Consider the following 23,883-nt stretch of genomic DNA (forward strand, 5'->3'; position numbering starts at 1 on the left):
ATCAACGTGTGGAGCAGGTAAGAGGAGCAGATCGGTGATGGTTTTCTCCCATAACTTCATTTAAAGTGGCCATCCCTTAAGATTGTCAGTCCTGGTTGATTTAGAATTTCTATTAGAGTGAAAACAAAGCACTTGTGCTCAGAGTTTATCTGTCTGGAGTCTTCGGCTGCATCCGGAATTCCACACTAGCATGATATTTTTTTGTGTCCACAACGGAGAAAAACCACAGACTGTATCTGAGAAGTGGTCGTAGTCATCGTGACGTCACCCTTTGGTTTGTGGACTGATGTTTTGAAGCCTTGAGTTTGGCAACCAGTGAACAGGAAGTGACCATCTGGACTGAGGAGGAGTGACGTAGAGGCGTCGTATACGTCTCTGGTGTCGACCTGTCAATCACTGTGTAGCCCCGCCCTAAAGCATCCCCTGCTTTATGGTCTGTTTGACTCTAAATGGACCATAATGTACTATACAACCAGAGGAGTCGCCAACCATGATCGTTCTGCCAATAAAAGAAAACACTGACTGACATCAACAGCAGAAGACGTAACATTAGTGTGTCTGTGACCTTTATTCAGACGAAAGAAAACGAGCTATTTCATGTCGTGATGACATCTTTTTATTCAATATGCAACAAGCTCCCTCTGCTGTTCGTCTGTGGAAGTGCGACATTAAAGAGTCATTCAGGTTATCTTCTCCTGTCACACTAAACTAAGAACATCTTTCAGAAAGATACATCTCTGGTGACCTGATGTTTCCTCGTGGACTCTTCTGTTCGCTGTAAGATTAGAGAGTTTATTTATCAAATTACAACGACTCTTATAAACCGAAGCTGGAAGAGACAATCTTTTTATGAACATTATAAATAATCTCGCCTTTTTTATTGGAATTCTCGATAATGAAGTTTAAATATATTTAATAGTTACCTCTTGCTGCTTTTTAGATCACGCAAAGCTATTACAAATATTTAAATGTCATTTTCAGAAAATCATTTTCAGGCTTTAGTTCATTAAATATCATCTTTATTCAGTAAAGCTATTGTACTAATACACACAGTACACAGTAGTGCTTTGTAATTAACTCATTGTGCGTTACGACAGCAAAGACGTTTGTGTTTGTGTTTGTTAACATAAACGTGTGTCACATTGTTTGTTTGTTTGTTTGTGTCACATGACACGGAGTGTCTTCATGTGTCTCACAGTTTACATCAATCAAGTGTTGACTTCCTGGAGTCTCTGGACCACAGCCGACGCCACCTTCCTGTATGCCTCCGCCTAGAACACACACAGACACACACACACACACACACACACACACACACACACAGACAGACAGACAGACAGACAGACACACACACAGACACACACACAGACACACACAAGGAATGTGGTTTTTAAAAAAGTTTTTTTTTACATTGAAATCTTTCATTGAGTTTTTTGAATGAAGCTTCAAAAGTCTGTCCTCATATGTTATGACATCATAACCCTAAAAACTCCACAAATAGAATAATGTTAATCAGGATTACAGGCGCTGCTGCAAGTGACCTGCTAATATCAAATAAATAAAATAAAATAAGACAGAGTGTAATATAAACCTCTGGGCTGTCAGGAGAAGAGACGACCACAGGAGTCCCTCTGTCTGACGTCTCTCTGATGTTCAGATGAAGAGGAACGTCACCTGCAGACGACACACGGAGATCCGTCAAAATGAGAGAAAAACACCCAAGATTTTATATTTCCTGTTTTCCTCTTTACTGGAATAATAATTCATAAAATGTACAAAGAAGATTTTAAAGAGACAAGATGACTCAGGTGCTGCTAACTTTTACATTTTAAAGGTTTGGTGAACAATTTAAAAGCAAAGAAAACTCCATCTTCAAAGTATGAAAGTAGTATTTTTTATAATAACTATAATAAGCCTGTTTTCTATACAGACAGAGAAAGACTTTTGGACATATTCAAATACAAACTGACCTGATTGTACTCTGATGTTTTAGTTCTGAGGTGTACACGTGTACGTCTCTGATAACTAACACTAACACTACAAACGTCTCATGAAAACCTCCGTCTTGGATTTTAAATTAACAGCCAATGAACTCGCTCGTCCTCCGACTCACCGAGTAGTTTGACCCCCAGAGTGTCAGCGAGCTGTCGGGCCCCGTCGGAGCCGAAGATGTGAGTCTGGTGGTTACAGTTTGGACACTGGAAGACGCTCATGTTCTGCACCAGACCGAGAACCTGCAGGGGACATTGAACACAACACGGTGATGCTCCTGTTACTTCAACACGCACACACACACACACACACACACACACACACACACACACACACACACACACACACACACACACACACACACACACACACACACACACACACACACACACACACACACACACACACACAGGTTACCGGCACGTGAACTTTCTTGAACATCTCGGCTCCTCTGCGAGCGTCCAGCAGGGCGATGTCCTGCGGCGTCGACACGATGACGGCACCTGCAGAACAAAACACAGGTACGACTTCACACTGAGCGACTTTAACTTCTCCTAACAGGAAGACAGGAACTCCTTCAAAATAAAACTTTATCATTTTGCTTTTTCTTAACTGTTGGTGTTCGTTGCAATTGTTTAAATCATTCTATACTATATTTTTTACTTATTTATTTGTTTTTACTGTAAAACACTTTGTTTTGAAAGGCGCTATATGAATAAGGTTATTATTAGGATTATTAATAACATATTCCAATATTTTTAAGCCTCAATCTTTTACTAATATGTATAGCCATTCTGACTACGGGTCATGCTAACTTGCTTTTATTTCAATAGTTTTTTAATTATTATTATTTTTTGTATTATTAATTGTATTACTATTATTATTGTCATATTATTATTATATTTATTATGTTTTATTATTATTATTCTGATTGTTATAATTATTCTTATTGTTATATTATTATTATTATTATTATTATTATTAAATGAGGAGTACCGTATCAGTGAGCGTCTGACTGACCTGCTACTGGGACGTTCTGGGAGATTGACAGTTGGACGTCTCCCGTCCCAGGAGGCATGTCAACCACCAGATAGTCCAAAGACCCCCAGTCCACCTACAAACACACACCTCCAGTCTATTAGAATATACATATATACATATAAATATCTATATATATATAATATTTATTCCCACCTGTCGGAGGAGTCTCTCTATCGCTGACATCACCATCAGCCCCCTCCACACGATTGGAGCCGCGTCGTCCACCAGGAAGCCCATCGACATGCTGAGAGAGAAGAAGAAGGAGTCAGAGCAGAAGAAGAGAGGACATGATTTGTTCGGACTGGAAGGACTCACCAAGGAACCCCGTAGTTTACGAGAGGGATCATCAGATTGTCTGGAGGAAAGAGGAAGCAAACATCCATAAAATAAAACCACCAAACCAGTAAAAAGAAACGATCAGGTGACTTTGATTATAGATAAACGATGCGCCGCACTGTCACTGAGCTCCGGGTTTCCCTTCAGGTTCATCAGTTTGGGAATCGACGGGCCGTAAACGTCCGCATCCAACAGACCGACGGTCTTCAGCTGAGAGACGGAAAGACATCACAATCAACCTGTTTCTAAAGGTTTTACATCAACGATTGGCGAAAACATAGACAATGTATTAAAGATGTTTGTGTAATTCTTCCTCACCGGATCGTTGGCCAATAACCCGAGAGCTAAATTCACTGCAGAGACAGAAAAACAAGACATGAAACACGTCCAACCGGTTGGAAAGTATTTAAAAGTAACACCGTTTTTCTGTTTCTGTCTGTTTTTCTGCAGATGCACATCATTGAGCATCAAATGTGTGTCGGACTAAAACATCCATTTCAGACTCCCACAGCTTTGTCTGGATGTGTTCAAGACCAATACGAGTCGTCTGTACCTGCGGTGGTGGACTTGCCGACGCCCCCTTTCCCCGAAGCCACAACGATGACCTGTTTGACCCCCGCAACGGGCTTCTGTTTGGGGAGACCTTTCGCCATCTGCTGCTTCTGCCTCTCCTGTAAGGCCTTGCTGTCGACCGACCTCTGTGAGGAACACACACACACACACACACACACACACACACACACACACACACACACACACACACACACACACACACACACACACAGACACACAATGATTCATTCCAGACCTAGATCTGTTTGATCTATCAGGAAATTTAGGATTTCTGTAGATTTCAGATGAACAAAGTTAAGACTTAAGGACACTTTGGTTATAGGAAAGAAATGACCAAGAATTTTAAGAAATATTCCCATAAAACACAAAAGCTTAATTTGCTTTATAATATACAATTTTAATACAATAAAAGCTGCTTTTTGGATCATATACATGCATAATTTACCAGTAGTCTAAAACATATATTGGTACTAGCGCTGCGAGAAAGGGAATGTTAGATTGATATAATTTAACGTGGAGTTTGGTGGAGAAAAGGTGCTTTTAAAACTGTCTGAAACTGTAAGAAACAGAGTAAATGTATCTTCTTCACAGTTCAACTGATCTGATATCACTTCCTACTGTAATAAGGCGTTTTATAGGTTTATTTCATCCTTTAATCGTAATTTATTAATGCTTTATAGATCAGTTAAAGGTCATTAATAAGAACTTTTGGGGTGCCAAGTTGTGAAAAATATCTTTTATTGGTTTTGACTACAGACTACAGACTACATAGACTTATAATACTTCTGTATTTATAACTGCAGGCTTATTAGAAAGTGAGAAACCATTTGATTTATTAATGGTTTACATGGTTTATAAATGATCTATAAAGCATGATTGAATGATTAATTCAATTTTGATAAAGACATATGTTAGAATTCAACTGTTTCTAGTACTGCTTTTATAATAATAATAATAATAATACATTTTTAAAAAATTAAAAATTAAATAATAATAATAATAATACCTTATGCTGCTGTTAACATAATTTGAATATTAGAAAATAACAAAACAAAAAGGTAATATCTCATTAACACTCTATTAGACTTATTTATAAAACAAGTTATTGGTCAGTAACAGTATTTGAGAAGCTGCGTCTACAAGTAAAACCCAGACGAATATAAGTAAGCGCACTTCCGGTTGTGAGGTTGAAAAATATATCTTTAGCAATTAAAAGTACATTACATGTGTGAAGAACATATTATCGAAAGTAAATACATATGTTGACATTCAGTTATGTTTTAGGAATGTATTTTAAATAATTTAGTTTAACCCCATAAAAATAAAATAACAGTTATCGCTTTTATTGTGGAATACTTCCGGTCTTCTTCTTCTCGCTTTCTGTCTAGCTTTACGTTAGCATGACGCTGTTAGCTAGTTAGCTTAACTGAAACTCACAGAAGCAGACAGAGATCTTACCTGGCAGCGCGTGAACTGCACACGACACGCAGGTCCCGGTTTTACTTCTGTCCCGGTTCTTGAGACCGAGAGTTTATTACCGGATGCTCTCAGTAAATGAGACAGTCTGCTGTAGGTGAACTGAGCCATGTTTAGCTGTTTGGATGCTACTCAGCTAGCTAGCTTGGCGCGCGTCAAGCTTGCGCAAAGTACGCATGCGTGTGTTTTTTTTTTGTAGCTTTCTTTTCTTCTATAAAAGATGTTTTCTAAATTTAATAAGTTTTGTCTTTTGTCTTTTGTCTTTTTTATCAGAGGTAAATATTGTACTTTTTACTGTACTACATCTCAGAGGTAAATATTGTACTTTTTACTGTAATACATCTCAGACGTACATATGGTACTTTTTACTGTATTACCTCTCAGAGTTACATATTGTACATTCATACTTGAAACCAAACATTTAATTAATATCTGCTTGATTTAATAAAATAAATAGCTGAAAGTGTCTTAACAAAGATGCATATAAATAAATAACAAAACGGTATACTGTCAAACTATTATATGTTTTAATTGACTCATGTATACTTATATTTTAAAACACGTATATTTATTTTGTTGCTCTTGATAGTCCTCGCTTTGCTCTTTTATTTTACCTTGTCTAAGATTTATTTACTTTATGTACAAAAACACTTTCATCTCACACAAGAAGGCGATATTTATTTACTTTAACTGTTGTTTTGTGTTTATTTTCATATTGTTTATCACAAGCTGATCGGGGATAAAGAAAGAAAAATAAGAAATGAAAAACTGCGTTAATAATACGCAGCTTTGAGCACCTTTAGTTGACGTAATTACGGAAGTGAGTGGCGTGAGTTTTTCTCATGATTTCTCTTTGAGGTCTTGAACGTCTCTGTCAGTCGGCAGTGTTCTGTGTTTATTTATTGCATTACGATCTTTAATAAGTGATGACGGAGAGAGGCGGCCCGGCGGCCCGGGCGGTGCTTCAGCAGTGTCTGCAGGCCAGACTGCAGGTGAGACCAGCAGAGGAACCCTCAAAGGAACCCTCAAAGGAACCCGCAGAGGCTCAATTCGTCCAGGTGAGAACGTCTCATGTTGTGTTCATGAACATCATGTTCAGTGTAGTATTCACTGGCATGATGAAATACTTTGAATTAAGTTTTAAAAGTTAAAGAAAAACAAGAAAAACAAACATGAAGCACATTTTGAGAACAGGGAAACTATGAAATATTATTAATATTAATATTAATATTATCAAGCAACATTTTTATTCATAGAAGGTACTAAGTGCTGTACAGGAAGAATACAAATAAAATAAATAAAGTATATATTATAGGAGAGACTTTATTTAAACAAGTAGGAGAATAAAGTGAGCAAACCACAAAATAAAAAGTTATTTTAACTTTTAAACTGAAGGAAAAGGACAGCTCTGTTTTCCAAGTGAATCTGTAATTTCATAAAGTTTATATCAAATGTAATCTCCAGTTTTTATTTTTATCAATCAGATTCAATTTGACAAACAGTGTTTGTACCAATTAAGGGGAGACTTTAACAGATATCATAAGGAAACTTCACCAGTTCATTACTCGCATTAAGACAATTATTTTATATATTACAAGTTTTCTGTAATGTTATGTTTAAATATGCAAATGAGACATTATGTAATGGTGACTCATGGTGAAATCTACAGACACAAACAGAAAGTAGTAAAATAAACACCTGAATGTGTGTGTTGGATGATTTCTTTCCTCTAGTCTGAAAGAAGACGTGTGTTTTGTGAGACTTTTATTTTTAATTCTAACATCATAGAAGCAGTTTCAAATAGCTGCAGAGAGTTATGATTTAAGAGAGAGAGAGAGGTAGAGATGTGTGTCATTAGAGTCACAATAATAAGATAAAATAAAGGGACATCTTACGTGAATGCTGGCTGCTCATTGGTCCACGTCTCTGATGATGCTTCTTGTTTCAGATCGACAGAGGAATGGTGATTTATATCTGCTTCTTTAAAGGAGCCACGGACGACATCCTGCCCAAGATGGGTCAGTGATGCCATTTAACCTTTGACCTGCATATTATAATAACATAAAGTGTCCATATCTGGATCAGTGTGGTACATTATTATTATATCTACACGTTGCACATATTTTTTATACTTTTAATATTTGCACATTTCTTGGTCAATGTTTTGCACTTTTTCATTTCAAAACCAACATATTTTACATATCTTCTGACATATTTTTCCCATTTATCTTGATTTTTTTTCTCATTATGATCCTTGGCTTTTGTAATACAGTTTTTTTCTGTTCTCTCACTATGTGTGTTGTTTTGCACCATGACACCTTGGCTGTGCATCCCTCATTCTGAGGTGTGAATATCTCGTCCTCCCCTCCAGTGTCCACGCTGTTGAACGTCCGGCTGTGTGAGTCCGACTCGGGGAAGACGGTCTCGGTGTCGGAACTCCCCGGCAGCCTGCTCATCGTCCCTCAGGCCACGCTGGGCGGGAAGGTCAAAGGTCGAGCCATGCAGTACCACGACAATATCGGCAAAGAGGACGGCCGGCGGCTCTACGGCGCCTTCGTCTCGCTGTGTGAGGAGAATCTGGCGGCCTCTTCTGCCGAAGTGAAGGTGAAACACGGGACGTACGGAAACAGACAAGTGCTGAAGCTCGACACCAACGGACCGTACACACATCTGATGGACTTCTGAGGAGTCGAGCTCAAGACTGTCTCTTAATTCACGTCTAAATATCCACCAACAAGGCCACAAACAGACTTTATGTGGTGATATTTGATTTATGCATTTATGTCTTTCTAGATTACATTGGATTATGTCACAGTTTGTTGTGTAACCACAACAGACGACAGTAAATAGAATACGAAAGTCTCAAATTAATACTTAGTTTAATTTGTCCTCTGTGAGCCACAGTGATGCAGGATGTGAAGTCTCCTCCGGACCAGCAGGGGGCGCTCAGCTGCGTTTCAGGGACCGGAAATAAACAGCACTCAGTAAACTTGGGTTACAGCAGCTTTTACAACCTGCGTCAAACCTGTTTCTCTGTCAAGTCAGCGGCAAGTGGGATCAATGCCACTTCCGGTTAATCGCTTTTGCTGCCAAAATAAAAGGACAAAAATAACGGCATATATTGTAACGGTTGTTTTTCTTTTTAAAGACCTAAACATTTTTTGGCAATCGATCTGAGCGGTCTGTGTCTCATGAGTAGGACCATGTTGTTCCATAAGGCCCTCTTTGTACAGGAAAAAAAGAATCATTGTGAACATGAACATTGAATAGAAAAATCATGATTTCTGTGATTTATCTTTTATCTTATCTTTTATCTTTTGTGAATTTATCTTCATAGAACCAATAATTTAACCTACTGTTAAAACCTTTCAGACAACGAGAATTTGAAGTTGTGAACATTTAATTTGATTTGATTTTTTTGTTGTTGTAAGATGATGACCATGTTCAAAATGCTTAAATTTGATCAAATACGTCTTTATTGATCACCAGAGGCTCAAATGTGGTTGTTTCAGCTGAACAAGGACGGAAATAAGTAAACGTAAATAGAGAAAGTTAAGGAAAATTGTTAGAATAATAATATTATACATTAAAAATTATTTATATCTAAACAAATATGTAAAATAAAAATTGATTAAATTAACAAATCTTTATTTATTTAGAAAAAATGTCATAGGATTACAAATGTTCTTACACAATGAACAACAAACATGTGCTATACAGTACTTCAAAATCTTGTAGCAATTAATGTATATATTTGAACATAGCTTAAGATATTTTCCCTCACAAGTTACCAGCTAAACGTAAACTTTTATTTTGAAATGTTCCATACCGGATAGAACAAGGTTGCTACCGCTAGCTTAAATATGCGAACCACCAAACGCCACATTCAGCTTCTAGTTTGACCTGAAATGTAACACTTTGCAGAATGTACTTCGACATTTAGACGAAGTAAAAACTATGTAGCTCGTTTATCTCAACAGTTGAGTGGAAAAGTAACGCGTTAAAAGTTGAGTTTTGGCTGAAAGTTGATGACGGTGTAACGAGGATTTTTGTTTACCGGACGAAAGATGTTCTGAGGTGGGAAACGGTTTTTCAAAAACTTACATTTAAATGATAGATTTGTTAAATGAAAACGAGATCAATCGTTATGTGTTATGTGTCACAGTCATGGTGATAGTCTGTGTTTGTTTGTTTGGGTTTTATTTCACCTAGATCGATATCATTTAGTCAATTAGTCAATAAATCTATCTGGTTGTTTATTTTCCCAATTAATCGATTAATTGCTTATAAATTGTCAACAATAATCACAATAACGTCCATCACCTGACTAACAAAGTGATTAATGTCTTAAAACAGCTTATTTTTTTTACTAAATTAATGTCCAAAATTCAGTTTATTAACAGCAAGAAAGGCATTTTTATGTAATAATTAAAAAACACCAACTGATCATTTTGTCTGTGCTGTGATCAATAACATGCTGATCACATGACAGGAACTAAAAGGGGTTAAAACTGATTATAGAAATATCTCAGGGTTTTCAATATTAAATGTATACAAGTTTAAAAATAATTGGTATTTTGCATATTAATTATCACTTAGACAAGTTTAGCATTTGTGAAAAAAATCAAACGATACCAAAACTGTTCAGTTATTTTCCTGTTAATCAATACAAAGACTTTGAAGCTTCAGATCAGATTGACTGATATAATAATTATTTTTGTGATGATTTGAGTCACAGAGTGATCCCTCTCCTCTCTCTCTCCCTCTCTCTTCTCTCCTCTCCTCTCCTCTTCTCTCTCTCTCCTCACAGATGCCGTCCTTTGACTTATTAAATCGCGTGGAGCTGTTCATGCGAGCAGGAACGTTTCCCGTCGAAGCATCAAAGAGCTCAAAGAAAGTAACCAGAGCTGCCAGCAAGCACTTCATCTATAAAGGTATTTAAATATCTACGCATACAGGCGCTTCTTATACGCTAAAACATTCTTCTCTAAATATATATATATATAATATATTAAATAATCTTGATATTGAAGTGAAAGCTGAACATTTAAGAGACGGATATCAGAAAAACTGGACGAGTAACAAACTGTTTAAACTGACTCTTTAAATATAACATAACATAATATATTAAAAAGCAGTGCATTGTGTTACACTGTAGCTCAGATTCTGTTGCTCCTAAATCAGCCCTGATGACGGTGCTGGATCTCCTCTCCTCTGGACATTTCATTGACAGAGTGACTTATAAAGTGTGTTCCAGGAAGAATGTTTAAAGTATAAACTTAAAGGAGACACTACAGACATTCTGGTCTCAGACCGACAGGAACAACATTGGACAACAAGTGGCCCGACGGCCTTGGTGCTGGAACATTCTCATACAACTCAGTCACAGTTATCTTTGGGTGAATTCTTCTTCTGCACAACAATAAGAAAGACACATCTGAAATATATACTCTACTACGTATACTCTACTATGTAGAAATATCTACACTAAGTAGAAATGTACCATTATAGGAAGAATGTTTAAAATATAAACTCACTGGACGGAAGGCAATTTTTGTGTGACTGATAAAATGGTAAAAAAAAGTATTTTATAGAAAGTATCAAAAAACATGAAATACTCGCTCACCTACTACCAGTGTTTTATTTAAATAAAAGTAATTTACAAAAAAACTCTGTTACAAGTAAAAGTCCTTCATTTAACATATTTTAAGAACAAAAGTATTGGCATCAAAATGTACTTAAAGTACCAAAAATAAAAGTTCTTATTCTGATTATGGATCATTTTTGAAAGAATAATAGATTATATTACTAACCTAAAACAATACATCATCATTTATTAGTTTATTTATATTTTGTATTAATAATACGAATATGTAAATGAACTAAAGCTGTCGAATAAATGTAATGGATTAGAAAATGTAAATGGTGGTACCAAATCAAAGTAAAAGTATCTAAATACTTGAATACAGTATACTTGACCCTGAAATGTACTTCCGTCCTGCAGATGGATGTCTGTTGCGCTTCTATCGAGGTCGCCTCCTCCGCGTTGTGAGGAGCGACGAGGAGGTGAGGGAGATCCTGGTCCGATACCATGACCACAACAAGCACGCCGGCCGGGTCCGCGTAATAAAGGAGATAATGGTGAGTTCAGATGAGATGGTGTTGATCCAAATAGAACATTTTAGAGGGATTCACACACACACGTACGTTCCTCTGCCCCGTCCAGTTGATGTACTACTGGGTCGGAGTGACGGAGGCCGTGAAGACCTGGATCCAAGCTTGTGCCGTCTGTCAGAGCCGAACTCCCCCCGAGCCGCCGGCACCGCGCGTCCAGTTCTGCCTGGCTTACGGCTGCGATGCCTCCAGCTACGTTTACCCTCAGCTCAGCTTCCACAGGTCGGATGCCACACAGTTACAAAAGCTGTTAAAAACTAAAAATGATTCTCTTATTGTAAAGTTTTGTCTGATTTATTACCTGGGTGTATCTTCCGTTTATTAGCTCTACATTGTCAGGCTTATTGGCAGTTCGCAAGTGTAGGAAGCGTATTTAATGAGAATGAAATAGGACCTAAGATGGAGCCTTGTGGTGCTCCACAGGCAGACTTTCCTCTTGTTCAGCTTTGTCTCAGCTTTAAAAAAACAGAACTCTGTCCTGCAGGTTTCCGAAGGACAAAGAGCGAAGGAGAAGGTGGCTGGTGGTGTCTCAGAGGGACGAGGGCTCGCTCCGCACTAACTCCTGCCTCTGCTCCAGACACTTTGAGCCGCCCTGCTTCTCGCTGAGCGAGGAGGGTCAGCTGACTCTGTTGCCGGACGCCGTACCGACCGTCATGCCGGTGACGGTGCAGGAGGACGAGGTGACGCAGTGCAGGACCACACACACACACAATAAGTAGGCAGCAAAAGATGGCGTCTGCACAGCTGCACAGATAAAGACATGTGTGACTGTGCAGCATGCTAAAGACCAAAGGCCAACCACACAGGAGCTCACATTAATAAACAAAATGCAGACAATAACAGCAAAAACATGTTTTCAGGAGGACGCAAAGGTTTAAATGAATGCCTCCCAACCTTTAGATCTAAAACCTCCACAAGTGATAATGAAACAAACAAAATACACTTTAATAATACATTGTTAATATATGTAGCCTCAAATTATCTTAGTTTGGTCCCTTTTTAAACTAATCACTCCTGCGAATATCAATTCATGCTCTCAATATACTATTTTATTATTATTTATATTTTTGACTTCCTTCATCCTTCTTGGCTCTTCAGGTTCCGGTCCCTTCAGACGAGGACTTCCTCCAGTCCGGCACCCTGGAGGACCTCCTCTCCACAGCTGCTGCAGAAACTACGGACCCCTCTGAGCCGGCCTTCGATCCCTCCGAAGCCCCCGTGGAGCTGCAGGAGCACCAGTACTGCCTCCCGGGTCCTGATCCGGACTCCGGGGAGGTCCAGACCGTGGTGATGGAGCTCAAGAGGAGGAAAACCGTCATCGAGCCCAGCTTCAAGGCTTACAACCAGATCGCCAGGTAGATCCCCAGAGACCACCACGTGTTTGTTTTAGCAGATCGTGTGTTGAAATGTTTTTATGTTGCAGGTATCTGAGCCACAGAGTCTTACCGATGCAGAGCAAGACAGCCAGAGGCGGTTTGAAAAGGATGGCCAAGCGCTTCGGCCTAAAAGGTGAGAGGAGAGACTGATGCAACACACAATCACTGGTTTTATCCTTTTATTATAGCACCTTCAGAAACCTTTCTCTGCTGTTTCAGATGGAGTGCTGATGTACACGCGAGTCTCTCCTCCTCTCAGAGTGCCACGCAGCAGAGAGGAGGTCTGCATCCTGAATTAATCCTGTACAAGCATCTTAAAGTTAAAGAAATCTGGAGCATCAAACCAGGAACTAATGACCCTCTTTCCTGTTTGAATCTCAAAAATCAACACCTAACCGCGCTGCCTTTTTTCTGGTTCGCAGGTGAACTCGATCCTGCAGCAGGTCCACGACAACCAGGGTCACTACGGCCAGGGCATCTGCCAGCGGATGATCACCAAGCACTTCTACTGGGCCAGCATGACCCGCGACCTGGCCCGCTGGATCTCCAGCTGCCACACCTGCCTCAACAGAACCAAGAGGAAGTGGCTCCGCTGCAGCGTCTCCACCTGCACCAACTGCTGCGGGCCGGTGGAGAGAGGCCTGGGCCTCACCTTCCATAAGTAGGAGCACGTTTCTACATATTAAAGGGAATGTTTTAAGTGGAAAATACATTTTAAAAAGTGCCGGTACTCCAATAAACCGTCGTACATGCTTCTACATGTGTATGTTGTGTCAAAAACAAACCACGACTACAACTACCAGTCGCCTCAAAGAGACAGAAATACATTTTGTGGATTTGTTTTATATTTTTGTTTATTCAGTGAAGAGAAACAAGTGATGCATTTAAACCCAGTCAACAGAAGACCTGCAGTTTAGGTACCATGTGGTGAATTATGTCGCTGTATTACTTCATCTGTGTTCTTCCATCCGTCCGTCTTTACCTCCAGGTTTCCTCTTCACAACCTCGCCCTGCTGGCTCAGTGGCTGAAGGCCGTCGGCCGTCCCAACTGGCACCCTCGTCTCGGGTCGTCCGTTTGTTCGACCCACTTCACCGAGGACTGCTTCGACCGCAACGGGGAGAAGGTCACCGTGCACCCGGACGCCGTGCCCACGCTCCTGGTCCACGGCGACTCAGCGGTGAGGCTCGGAAGTTACTTTCTGTACATTCGGGATCAGTGAGATGACAGAAGAGCGGTAGATGTGCAGTCTGCAGTCGTAAAAACTCCTGCGCTGTCTGTTTTAAAAGCTTGAGTTGTGTTTTTCCTCCACAGACGTCGTCCAGAGGACCGACTCAGCCTGCAGGGGAGGAGGTATGTTCTAGCTGGGGTGATTATTGAGGGTTTAACAAACTATTATATGTATCAGAACCCCAAAAAAAGGTGTCAATCCAATGTAATGCTTTGCACTGCCTGCATCTCTTTCTCTTTTCTTTCAGGCCTATTTTGCCAAGTACGATGCCGTGGAGCTCTACCTGAGCAAACGCACGTATCCTCCTGGACTGAGCTACGTGGAGAAGAACACCTTCAGGAGGTTCTGCAAGCAGTTTGCCATCAAAGGTTTGTAACACATTTAGAATAAATGACATGTCAGTAAGTTTCTCTATGATATCTTTTGTACCAAAGTAAGGCTGAACTAAACTCTATGGTGTCTATATAGTTCGTGGTGGAGCTTAAACTCTGACAGAAGGAATAAAATAAGCTTGTGTGTCTCATAGACTGAGACATAAACACGAGTCACACAGGTTTGCTTGATAACAAAGTCATTTATTTACAGCTAAATAATCAAAGCAAATAGGTGGAAGGAATCTTTGCCTTAAAAGCTGCATTCTCTCTAATGTCCACCAGGGGGCGACTCCTCTGGTTGTATAGAAGTCTATGAGAAAATGACTCTACTTCTCTCTTGATTTATTACCTCAGTAAACATTGTAAACATGAGTTTATGTCTCAATCTCTAGTTTCAAGTGTTTTTCAACATCATGCTGTAATACTTAACTATCCAAAGATAAACTTCCCTTTCATAACTTGTTCTCTGGTCTCATAGACGACAAGCTGCACATCGTGAGGGGCGACCGGGTGCGTTTGGTTCTGAGGAGCAGGAAGCGAGTGGAAGCCGCCATGACGGATTATCACAACGAGCTGAACCACCTCGACGTCAACAAGTGTCTCAGACTGCTCAATGAAAGGTGAGCGGGAAGTTTGTGTATTTATAGCCTCACTGGTTGTTACTTTTTAAATGGATTGAGTTGAAATTTGTATTGAACATCCTAGAAACCTTACATTAAATATGCAACATTTATTAATAATAACAGTTGCTGAATGTTGTACAGTAATCAAATATATATAATAATAATATTTATATTTACCCGAACGAAGAATCTTTAATATTCAAAAAATACTACCTCCACCAGTTTTGACTTTCTGTGTAGTATTGATAAAGTTTTATCACATCTGGAAGTTGTTTGTTTCTGCATAAACAACTGAGTGCCACAGATCTTATAAAGGAAGCTTCGGAGCCAAATGTGCAAATGTTAAATATTCTGCTGTTGTTTTAATTTCCACAACATGACATCATGATATCAGGTACTTCTGGAAAACCATGAGGACAGATGTGCTGCAGTGGATCAACAGCTGCTCGCAGTGCAGCAGGAGGAAGACACCAGTCCACCGATCAGAGCCCAGAGAGTCTCCTCTGACATCACCACAGATACCTGATGACGTAGACAGGTGAGTGGCTTCCTGTTCCTGCAGGAACACTGAGCTTCAGTCCTCGAGCGGGAACAAGTAGCAGTAGTAGAAGTAGTTGAAGTACTTGGAGTATTAATGCCTGCAACAACTGCAGTATAACAGTGTCAGCAGCAGCATTGAAGTTCATACAGTTTGAATATCGTTGTGTGCTTCCTGTTTCTGTTTCTCTGTGTGCGTCCTGACAGCGGGAAGGACGGCGACGATGACGAGGATGATAATGGTGGTGGTGAAGTTGATGATGAAGAAAGGCAGCCGGAGACGACTTCAGAGGACAGAGTGGTAGGTTTCTCAGCCCCGGACGAGCAGGACGACACGATTCACACTAACTGTAAATCCTTAAATCCGCATTTTTTGATGAACAATCGCAGTCGATGTGTCGCGTTTCCTGTTGCTTTTTCACAATTAAAGCCTCCCCGTGTTTCGCCAATCGTGCGTTTTTAATGTGAAGCAGCAGCGACAGGTAATGTCGGGGGGTTGGGAACAGTAAACCGCGTGTTTGTCCCCATTTCCTTATTCCACATCTTCGTTTCCTTCACTTGCGAGGGAATCCTCAGTGAGGAAATGGGACATCATCATGCACTGGGTGACAAGCATTAAGAATAACGATATAGAAACAGACCATCTTCTCTCTGATGGTCTCGTTTACTGATAGAGGTCTGATAGAGGATCAGGACTACACTGTTTCATGACCAGTTCTTCACAGTAACGTTAAATAATAAGTATATATATATATATAGGATGGATATTGGGATGAACCCAGTGAGACACTAGATCACATGCTGCATGTGTAGTTTGGTCACAAACAATAAAATCTACAATACAGAGAGATAATTACTGAATTTAAATACATTGATTGACTATTTCTCTATTCATGATAAAACATTGCTGAAATGCTACATCTCAGATCCTGTTCCCTTCACACACTGTTTTGAAAAAGACAAACACTCTAAACAAACTTTCTGATTTCCAGGAGAACCCTTTGCCCCCCCAGCCTGTGACTCCCATCAGTCCACAGCCCAGAATCCCCATCCTCCTCCATCTAAGAACTCCCATCAACTTCCAGCCCAGAACTCCCATAATCCTCCAGCGAGGGAATCCTAACTCCTCCTTTGTGGCCAGACTCTTGTCTGTCAAGAGTGGGATGCGTCCACAGTGTGAAGTCACCGAGAGCCAAAGCAGCATCCAGGTTCAGGAGGACCAGACACGGCTTCAGGACCAGAAAGAGACGAGTGGCCCTCGGGGCAGTGCCAGAACTCATCACTTTGTCAAAGTCCAGGACAAAACCAAACCTCTCTCAGAGTCACATCCTCCACCTGAGCTCCCAGCACAAGCCCCGAGCGAGCAAAGTCAGCCGCCAAGTCAAAGCAGAGGGCCGACGACCGAGAACCGAACCCGGGGCCGTGGCGGCGTCCAGCGCCCGGTGAGGAGAAAGAGAGAGCCGGAGGCAGCGTCTTCGGCTAAGAGGAGCGCCGGCGGAGGCCTGGAGCCTGTGGTGGCCCCGAGCACCAAACCCTGGCCCGTCTTCACCATCGCTGGCTCTTCCCCGGTACAGCCAGTTAATCCTCTTCCTGAGGTAGACGGGTACGTACAAATACCAGGCGGCAACCTCCGGTTCTGATAAGTGTCTTAAAGCTGCATTCTCTCTAGTGTCCATCAGGGGGCGACTCCTCTGGTTGTATAGAAGTCTATGAGAAAATGACTCTACTTCTCTCTTGATTTATTACCTCAGTAAACATTGTAAACATGAGTTTATGGTCTCAATCTCTAGTTTCAAGTCTTCTTCAATACAGCATGATGTTCATTTAGTAAATGATGGTCCATTTAGAGTCAAACAGACCATAAAGCAGGGTATGCTTTAGGGCGGGGCTACACAGTGATTGACAGGTCTCTACCAGAGACGTATACAGCGTCTCTACGTCACTCCTCCTCAGTCCAGATATGGTCACTTCCTGTTCACTAGTTGCAAAAAAACAAGATGGCGATGGCTAAAATGCTTCAAAACATCAGTCAACAAACCAACATCCTCTTTTTATTTACAGTTTATGACAAATACTGAACTATTTAGTTAATTGATGTGTCTTTATAGTATTAGTAGTAGTAGTTGTATTATTCCTGTGTATGTATTGACGGCTGAATACTTGTGTATGAGCAGCTCTGCTCTGTTTTCGAGGACCAGGAGGCTTCAGGCCCGGACCGTCATCCAGCAGTGCAGTCAGGCGAAGGTGAAGATCAGACCAGCGCTGGACGGAGCCGACGCTCAGTGGGCCGAGGTGGGTCTGAAGGTTCCTTCTGTTGTTTGTTTTGTCTGGATGGAGTTCCATGGAATCTGCTTCACACATTCATGATCCTCAGAGGATGAATCTTGGTGATCCTCTTGACTTTTCATCACATTCCAGACAACCTCAACTGTCCTTTTGGTAAATGTCACAGAGCGTGCTAATATGTTAATAATAGTGGAGATTCAGACATAAAACAAAAACCCTTTTATTTGTTAAATACATTTCCAGTAAACGACGTGTGTGTCCTTCAGATCCAGGAGGGGATGGTTGTGTACGTGTGTTTCCTCCACGGAGCCACCGAGGACGTCGCTTACGAGATGGGTGAGATGTGTTTTATTAATAATAATAATAATCTGGTTAATGCTCCTCCTCACATGGGATGTGCAGTGTTTATTTTATCCTGTAAAGATGTTTTTATCTCTGTGTGTATTTGATTCTACATCTGCTACGTTTCAAGAGGCTATCATCCAATAAATTCAAATTATAAACGTCTTTGCAGTCTAAACATGGACCAGACTTTATATATATATATATATATATATATATATAATTTCCTGTGATCTCCTCAACAGCCAACAGTCTGATGACGACCAAACTTTTCCGAAAGGACTCGGGTCACTCGGTGTGCGTCCTCGACCTCCCGGGGAGCGTTTTATTTATCCCCCAGGACTCCCTGCTCGGCGAGCCGGTGCCCAGGAGGAGGAGGGTGCACCACAGGGGCGGCTGTGAGCTGTGGCGGGGCGCCCAGCTCTTCTCCAGCCTGGTGGCCGCCTGCAGGGAGTTCATGTCCGGCTCGGCGAAGTGCACGAAGGCGGGCGCGGTGGTGGAGCAGGGCGTCTACGGACAGAGGCAGGAGATGGTGCTGAACTGTGAAGAGCCGCTGACGCTCCTGCTGGAGTTCTGAGGAACGACCTGCTGGATTATTCGACTTCTACGAGTCCTTGTCGAGTCCTTGTGTTACTGTTTTCTCTCTGCAGAGACATCTACATTTCAGTTAATAAACGGGAAACTTTTTGGACATAAAAAGTTCCAAGAACTAAACTCAGGAAGTAAAAAACAACAAGACACTTCAGTACTTCTTGCGGTGCTTTGTTTTTGATCCTGCTACCTTTTCTTTTTTTTACACCTTTATTAACTTTATTTATTCCCTGGTTCCTTTGAACCAAACGCAGGTTCAGAGTTCTTCAACACACGTCCTGATCCTCGTTGTGGAAACACACCAGTAGTACTTTTACTGGTTTCTTTGTCTCATCTTCATCATCACATACGGTATTCTTCTTTCTAAAGAAGCGCAAAGCCTTTATTGAGAAGTCTGTAAAACTGCAGCTGAAAACCCAGAAACAGATTTTGTTTCTCAATATGATGATAACGTGACAGCGTGCACGTTTACATCAACGCTGAACTCACGTCTGTACAGCAGTTGAAGGAAAGGTCTGGTGTGTTAAGTGTCCTCAGACTGTAATAGTTTATCTTTTGTTCATGTTTATTCTGTATAGATGAGAGAATATTAAATACATATTTCTTGTAAAAAAAAAGAAGTGTGTTTCATTCTTTGAGTTATTGAAAACATTTGTTTTGTTAAATCAGTTGAACTCACATGTTGAAAAACACTGGAGGGACGTTTTCCAAACTTAATCCTTAATTCTGACCAAAACTGACTATTTAATTATAAAACTATTTAAAACATAATCAGCATAAGTAAAGAGAAACTTCCTCGAGATAATAAAGACTTAAAAATGTCTCATTTATGTCGTGTTTGTAGACTGATATATTATCATACTAATGTTTCAGACAGACTCAAAATCTCACTTTAAACGTACTTAAAAGTATTTCAGTGTGAATTTAGAATGCAGATGTTTTATACACTTGATGATTTGGGAGAAAGTTGTTAATGTTAACTAATATTTTAGGGCCGTCTGAAACCTTTAACTTACTTATCTCTTTTATGAATAATGTATTTAACTTTTTAATATAGAATATTTGTGCATTCATGTGAAACTCAGGAAAGATGTTTTTAAATCTCAACAGGACTGAATGAAGGTTAAATAAAATAAATAAGTTGTACTTTATACTTCATCAGTGCTGCCCTGGTAGTATTTCACTATTTTCGTTTTCGTTATTAAAATATTTAAACTGATACTCTACTTGTCCTGTTTAGCTTTATTTGTATTTTAAGTGTTGTGTTACATTTTGTTTCTGAAATGGTCTGATCAGCTTTTATGTATCGTGTTTAGTTTTATTGGCTCAGATTTATTTATTCTTTGTAACTTTATCAAAGCCTTCGTTAAGTTGACCTCTTGTGTTTCTGTGGCTCAGATCCTTTGATGCACATTCTGTTAACAGTTAATGAAACCTCTTTATGCTAATGAAGAGAATCATCTTTAATAAGCGGAGATTATTTGATCTAATTTACCAAAACACAGACGTGAAAATAAACTCAGTGGACAAAAATATATTAACACAAGGAGTCAAAAAGTCAAAGAAAAAGAAATACCAAATGAAATGATAAATTGTTCTCTTTTAATTGAAAATCATTGTGTTTGTAATCAAATGTTTTACACGATTTCATTTTACTTCAGCGTACAGTCATCCAACGTCACCGTCTCACCTTCAGGCCTTTAACTAAATAATAACTGAATATAAAAGAATCAACTGAACAATCACTCGTCCAGCTGCTGCACTAAACCTCTCTAAAGCTGCTGCTGATGTCTTTCTTGTGTTTGTAACTATTCAGACTGTAACAGACATCACATTCATGAGAAAGAGAGTAAAAAACAAAGCAAAAAGAATAAAAAGCTCAATTCGGCTCCATTTACTGAGAAACTAACCGTGTGACAAAACGTCTCTCTCAGCTACTTAAGTGGAGTGAAATAAATAAAAGAAACGCAGAACTCAGACAACCAAAGTGTCTGAAAACAGCATTTTTTATTCATTAACAATAAATTTGTGGGCTGTGAATGTAAAGGATCTGTAAGCGTGAATATTATCCATGATGTTAAAGTCTGAAGACCTTCAGTACGCTTCACTAATGTTTCTCTTGATACCGGCTCTGTCGTCTTCTTCGTCTTCTTCTTCAGGAGGAATAAAAATCGACTTCCCCTCCCCTCCCCTCCCCTCGTCAGTCGCCCTCCCACACACAGTCGCACTCTCGCAGCGGGTTCCTCTGGCGCATCGTGGTGATGACGGTGATCCGGTTCTCCGACAACTCTCTGAGCTGGTTGATGAGCTCCTGGACGCAGGGGCTGGGCCAGGGGTGCCCGTTGAGGTAGTCCCTCAGGATGAAGGAGCGCTCCACCAGCAGCTCCAGCTGCACCAGGTGACGCAGCCGGTGGAGGCTCAGCAGGTCCTTCTCCGGCTCTCTGCGGAAAAACCTGAGAAAGAGGACGTCAGACGTCTTATAATAACTTTAATAATAACTTTATTTATACGGCACCTTTATGACAGACGAAGCAAAGCAAAACAAAAAAAATAATAATAATTTAAAAAGCAACGACATCACATAAAAGCCAGTCTTTAAAAATGGGTTTTAAGAAGTGATTTAAAAGCCTCATCTCCTCAGGTCACCTTTAGTTTTGATCCTCCTCCTGAGGATCTGAGGCTGCGAGCTGGATCATAAGGGGTCAACATGTATTCTTTATATTTGTGCTCTAAACGTGATCAGTAAAATCTTACAATCAATTCTAAAACGAACAGGGAGCCAGTGGAGAGAAGCCAGGAAGTGATGTCATCTGATGAGAGAGTGACTTCAGGTTGATGTGTGAGAGAGGAAAGGGAGTTACAGTAGTCGAGTCTCGAGAGGATTGGTTTGAAGGAAGCAGCACTGGAAGACTTTGTGGTTTGAAGCTTAAATCTGAGGCATTAAACAGCAGGAAACTAAAGCTATGTGGTGTGTGGAGAGGAGAGCTTCCTCTGTGGTTTGCACTGTGGTACCATCAAAATATTTTTGTTTCTAAAGAAGGTAAAGTGATTCCAGTTTTAAGCATATTTTGATGATTATCGGGATAATATTTTGAATTATTTTGATGTGACTGGTTGTAGTGGTTCTGGTCTAAGAATTTGAACGTGGTTCCGGTCTAAGAACCTGAACGTGGTTCCGGTCTAAGAACCTGAACGTGGTTCTGGTCTAAGAACCTGAGCTGGTTTCACGCCTGGCTCACCGTATCCTGAGCGTCCTGAGCTGAGGGAACAGCATGGGGATCCGTCTGCAGAGGCTGCCGCTGGAGCGGTTCTGCTCGATGTCCAGGTGCTCCAGCGCCGGGACCTTCGGTGCGATGGAGTCCATGTCCTTCAGGGTTATGGCCACGCGCAGCGTCAGCCTGGTCACACTGGACGGAATGGTGGTCGTGTAGACGGCGAGAGAGTTACCGCCTGAGATGACAAAGCACAAATGATATAAATGTTTAAATAAGAAACAAACACAACGTCTGCAGGAGCAAAGGAGGAGCTTTGAGACTCACCGATGATGGTGAGGGTCTCCAGCTGTTGGAGCGGACTCAGCCAGGACGTGAGGCGGCACTCGATGCCCTCTCTGATGTACCTGTAGCGGACCGTCAGAGACCTCAGCGAGGTCAGGCTCCTCAGCGCGTTCTGGGGCAGGATGGTTTCTGGGTAATCAACCAGCTCCAGGCTGGTCAGCGCTGGGCCGCCGTACCGGGCCGCTCCTACGGGAGGAAGAGGAGGAAGAGGAAAAGGAAGAGGAGGGTTTGTGTAGTAAATGGACAAAATATGCAGTAACAAAGAGGCACCACCGCAGGTAAAGAGGCACCAGGTGATCAGTTTACCGGCTCACCTGGATGCTCCGGGTCCGGTGGACTGAGGTAGTCGTCGGGCAGCGGCTCCGGCGGCTCCCCCCTCATGCCCCAGGACAGGTGCTTGAGCTTCTTCAGGCTCAGCAGCAGGTTGTGGAAGACGTTGCAGGGCACCGGCCTCACGGTGTCTAGCCCGTAGCCCTCCCCCTGCTGGTGGAACAGCAGGTACCGCAGGTTGACCAGCTGCGACACGGCGTCGATGAAGTCCACCGTGCACGGCAGCCGCACGTTGCACGCGCTCAGGTGAGTGAGCCGCTCGTGCAGCTGCGCGGTCAAGCTCCACCCGAGTATCGGCTCGTCCCAGGTGGCGTTGCGCACACCGAGGTCCTTTAAGTCCGGGAACCGAGACAGGTTGTCCAGGTATTTCTGCTTGTAGGTCCGACCTCCGTCCACGAACACCACGGCGGTGAGCGACGGCAGGAACTTGACGAGCCGCCGCCACTCTTTGCGCCGCAAGTGTCGCACCGCCACGCGGGTGAGCCTGCGGTAGTTCAGGGTGTCCCAGAAGCCGTAGGTGTAGCGGCGAAGGTCGGACAGCACCACCGTGTAGTCCCTCCACAGGGCCGGGTGGTCCGCCAGCCTCTTCAGGTGCCTGGTGCACGCGCGGAGCGTGTGCTTCTCCTCCGTGCTCAGGTAGCTAAACACGTAGACCCAAACTTCGGGTGGAAGCTGAGGCAGCCCCTCCATCGCTTCTTACGAGGCCGCTTCAAGTGAGCGGAAAGCGGGTACAATAACAGCTCCGCGTTGAGACCATGGATGGATGTTTCTGTGATAAATCCGAGATTAAGACCGGAAGCTGCTGAAAAACTTCCGCTAAGTGTGATTTAAAATGTAAACAACCTGTTTATTTATCGTTGAAACTGATATTAGAGCTGCAATCGCTGGCTGTTTACAATGCGCCCGTTCAGAAACCGTCGCTTTGTGATGACGTCGATTGTTATTCAAAAACGAAAAAATGTAAAAAAAATTAAAACGTTTCCTTTTATTTAGAAAGTATGAAACATATGTGATGGATACTGTATCAATAAAATAAAGTATATTTT

At 41.4% G+C, this 23,883-nt stretch overlaps 4 protein-coding genes across 9 annotated transcripts; 2 read left to right on the forward strand and 2 right to left on the reverse strand.

Annotated features, from left to right (window-relative positions):
* Window positions 1-1,109: 1,109 nt before the first annotated feature.
* Window positions 1,110-5,574, reverse strand: nubpl (nucleotide binding protein-like). Its single transcript, XM_076107411.1, has 11 exons — window positions 5,401-5,574; window positions 3,923-4,067; window positions 3,688-3,722; window positions 3,489-3,579; window positions 3,349-3,388; window positions 3,187-3,277; window positions 3,013-3,106; window positions 2,410-2,495; window positions 2,114-2,234; window positions 1,592-1,674; window positions 1,110-1,271 (listed from the first exon to the last, which is right to left on the reverse strand). The coding sequence occupies exons 1-11, from the start codon at window positions 5,527-5,529 to the stop codon at window positions 1,209-1,211; spliced, it is 978 nt and encodes a 325-aa protein (XP_075963526.1). The 5' UTR covers window positions 5,530-5,574; the 3' UTR covers window positions 1,110-1,208.
* Window positions 5,575-6,253: 679 nt separating this feature from the next.
* Window positions 6,254-8,535, forward strand: dtd2 (D-aminoacyl-tRNA deacylase 2). The gene is made up of 3 exons (XM_076107413.1): window positions 6,254-6,476; window positions 7,367-7,436; window positions 7,790-8,535. The coding sequence occupies exons 1-3, from the start codon at window positions 6,345-6,347 to the stop codon at window positions 8,101-8,103; spliced, it is 516 nt and encodes a 171-aa protein (XP_075963528.1). The 5' UTR covers window positions 6,254-6,344; the 3' UTR covers window positions 8,104-8,535.
* A 696-nt stretch (window positions 8,536-9,231) lies between these two features.
* LOC142967809 (uncharacterized) lies at window positions 9,232-20,171 on the forward strand. 6 transcript variants are annotated; one of them, XR_012958964.1, is made up of 19 exons: window positions 9,232-9,495; window positions 10,229-10,352; window positions 11,423-11,559; window positions 11,645-11,814; window positions 12,077-12,272; window positions 12,691-12,947; window positions 13,016-13,101; window positions 13,188-13,249; window positions 13,391-13,629; window positions 13,957-14,146; window positions 14,281-14,319; window positions 14,445-14,565; window positions 15,050-15,191; window positions 15,589-15,732; window positions 15,939-16,032; window positions 16,724-17,334; window positions 17,906-18,170; window positions 18,284-18,353; window positions 18,605-18,670. XR_012958964.1 is itself a non-coding variant. In XM_076107406.1 (19 exons), exons 2-19 carry the CDS (start codon window positions 10,229-10,231, stop codon window positions 18,934-18,936), a joined length of 3,132 nt encoding a protein of 1,043 aa, XP_075963521.1. In that variant the 5' UTR covers window positions 9,238-9,495; the 3' UTR covers window positions 18,937-20,171. The 6 variants fall into 6 exon arrangements, 3 of the variants coding, with proteins under 3 accessions (XP_075963521.1, XP_075963522.1, XP_075963523.1); XR_012958965.1 differs by having other exon boundaries at window positions 17,924-18,170; XR_012958966.1 differs by having other exon boundaries at window positions 9,233-9,495; window positions 17,930-18,170.
* A 359-nt stretch (window positions 20,172-20,530) lies between these two features.
* Window positions 20,531-23,774, reverse strand: LOC142967811 (uncharacterized). The gene is made up of 4 exons (XM_076107409.1): window positions 22,822-23,774; window positions 22,490-22,693; window positions 22,190-22,400; window positions 20,531-21,403 (listed from the first exon to the last, which is right to left on the reverse strand). The coding sequence occupies exons 1-4, from the start codon at window positions 23,525-23,527 to the stop codon at window positions 21,151-21,153; spliced, it is 1,374 nt and encodes a 457-aa protein (XP_075963524.1). The 5' UTR covers window positions 23,528-23,774; the 3' UTR covers window positions 20,531-21,150.
* Window positions 23,775-23,883: the final 109 nt, after the last annotated feature.

This window comes from Anarhichas minor, unplaced genomic scaffold (genome assembly GCF_050575085.1).
Source record: "Anarhichas minor isolate MPS153535 unplaced genomic scaffold, ASM5057508v1 ptg000038l, whole genome shotgun sequence".
NCBI lineage: Eukaryota > Metazoa > Chordata > Actinopteri > Perciformes > Anarhichadidae > Anarhichas > Anarhichas minor.

Coding starts and splice junctions, on each gene's coding strand:
- nubpl (XM_076107411.1), bottom strand. CDS start 5,529: ATGGCTCAGTTCACCTACAGCAGACTGTCTCATTTACTGAGAGCATCC. Junction 3,389..3,488: donor AAACCCGGAGCTCAGTGACA/GTGCGGCGCATC, acceptor TCTTTCCTCCAG/ACAATCTGATGATCCCTCTC. Junction 2,235..2,409: donor TCAAGAAAGTTCACGTGCCG/GTAACCTGTGTG, acceptor TGTCCCCTGCAG/GTTCTCGGTCTGGTGCAGAA.
- dtd2 (XM_076107413.1), top strand. CDS start 6,345: ATGACGGAGAGAGGCGGCCCGGCGGCCCGGGCGGTGCTTCAGCAGTGT. Junction 6,477..7,366: donor CAGAGGCTCAATTCGTCCAG/GTGAGAACGTCT, acceptor TTCTTGTTTCAG/ATCGACAGAGGAATGGTGAT. Junction 7,437..7,789: donor CGACATCCTGCCCAAGATGG/GTCAGTGATGCC, acceptor CCTCCCCTCCAG/TGTCCACGCTGTTGAACGTC.
- LOC142967809 (XM_076107406.1), top strand. CDS start 10,229: ATGCCGTCCTTTGACTTATTAAATCGCGTGGAGCTGTTCATGCGAGCA. Junction 14,566..15,049: donor CAAGCAGTTTGCCATCAAAG/GTTTGTAACACA, acceptor CTGGTCTCATAG/ACGACAAGCTGCACATCGTG. Junction 15,733..15,938: donor ATACCTGATGACGTAGACAG/GTGAGTGGCTTC, acceptor GCGTCCTGACAG/CGGGAAGGACGGCGACGATG.
- LOC142967811 (XM_076107409.1), bottom strand. CDS start 23,527: ATGGAGGGGCTGCCTCAGCTTCCACCCGAAGTTTGGGTCTACGTGTTT. Junction 22,694..22,821: donor ACCGGACCCGGAGCATCCAG/GTGAGCCGGTAA, acceptor TTCCTCCCGTAG/GAGCGGCCCGGTACGGCGGC. Junction 21,404..22,189: donor CTCAGGACGCTCAGGATACG/GTGAGCCAGGCG, acceptor CCTCTTTCTCAG/GTTTTTCCGCAGAGAGCCGG.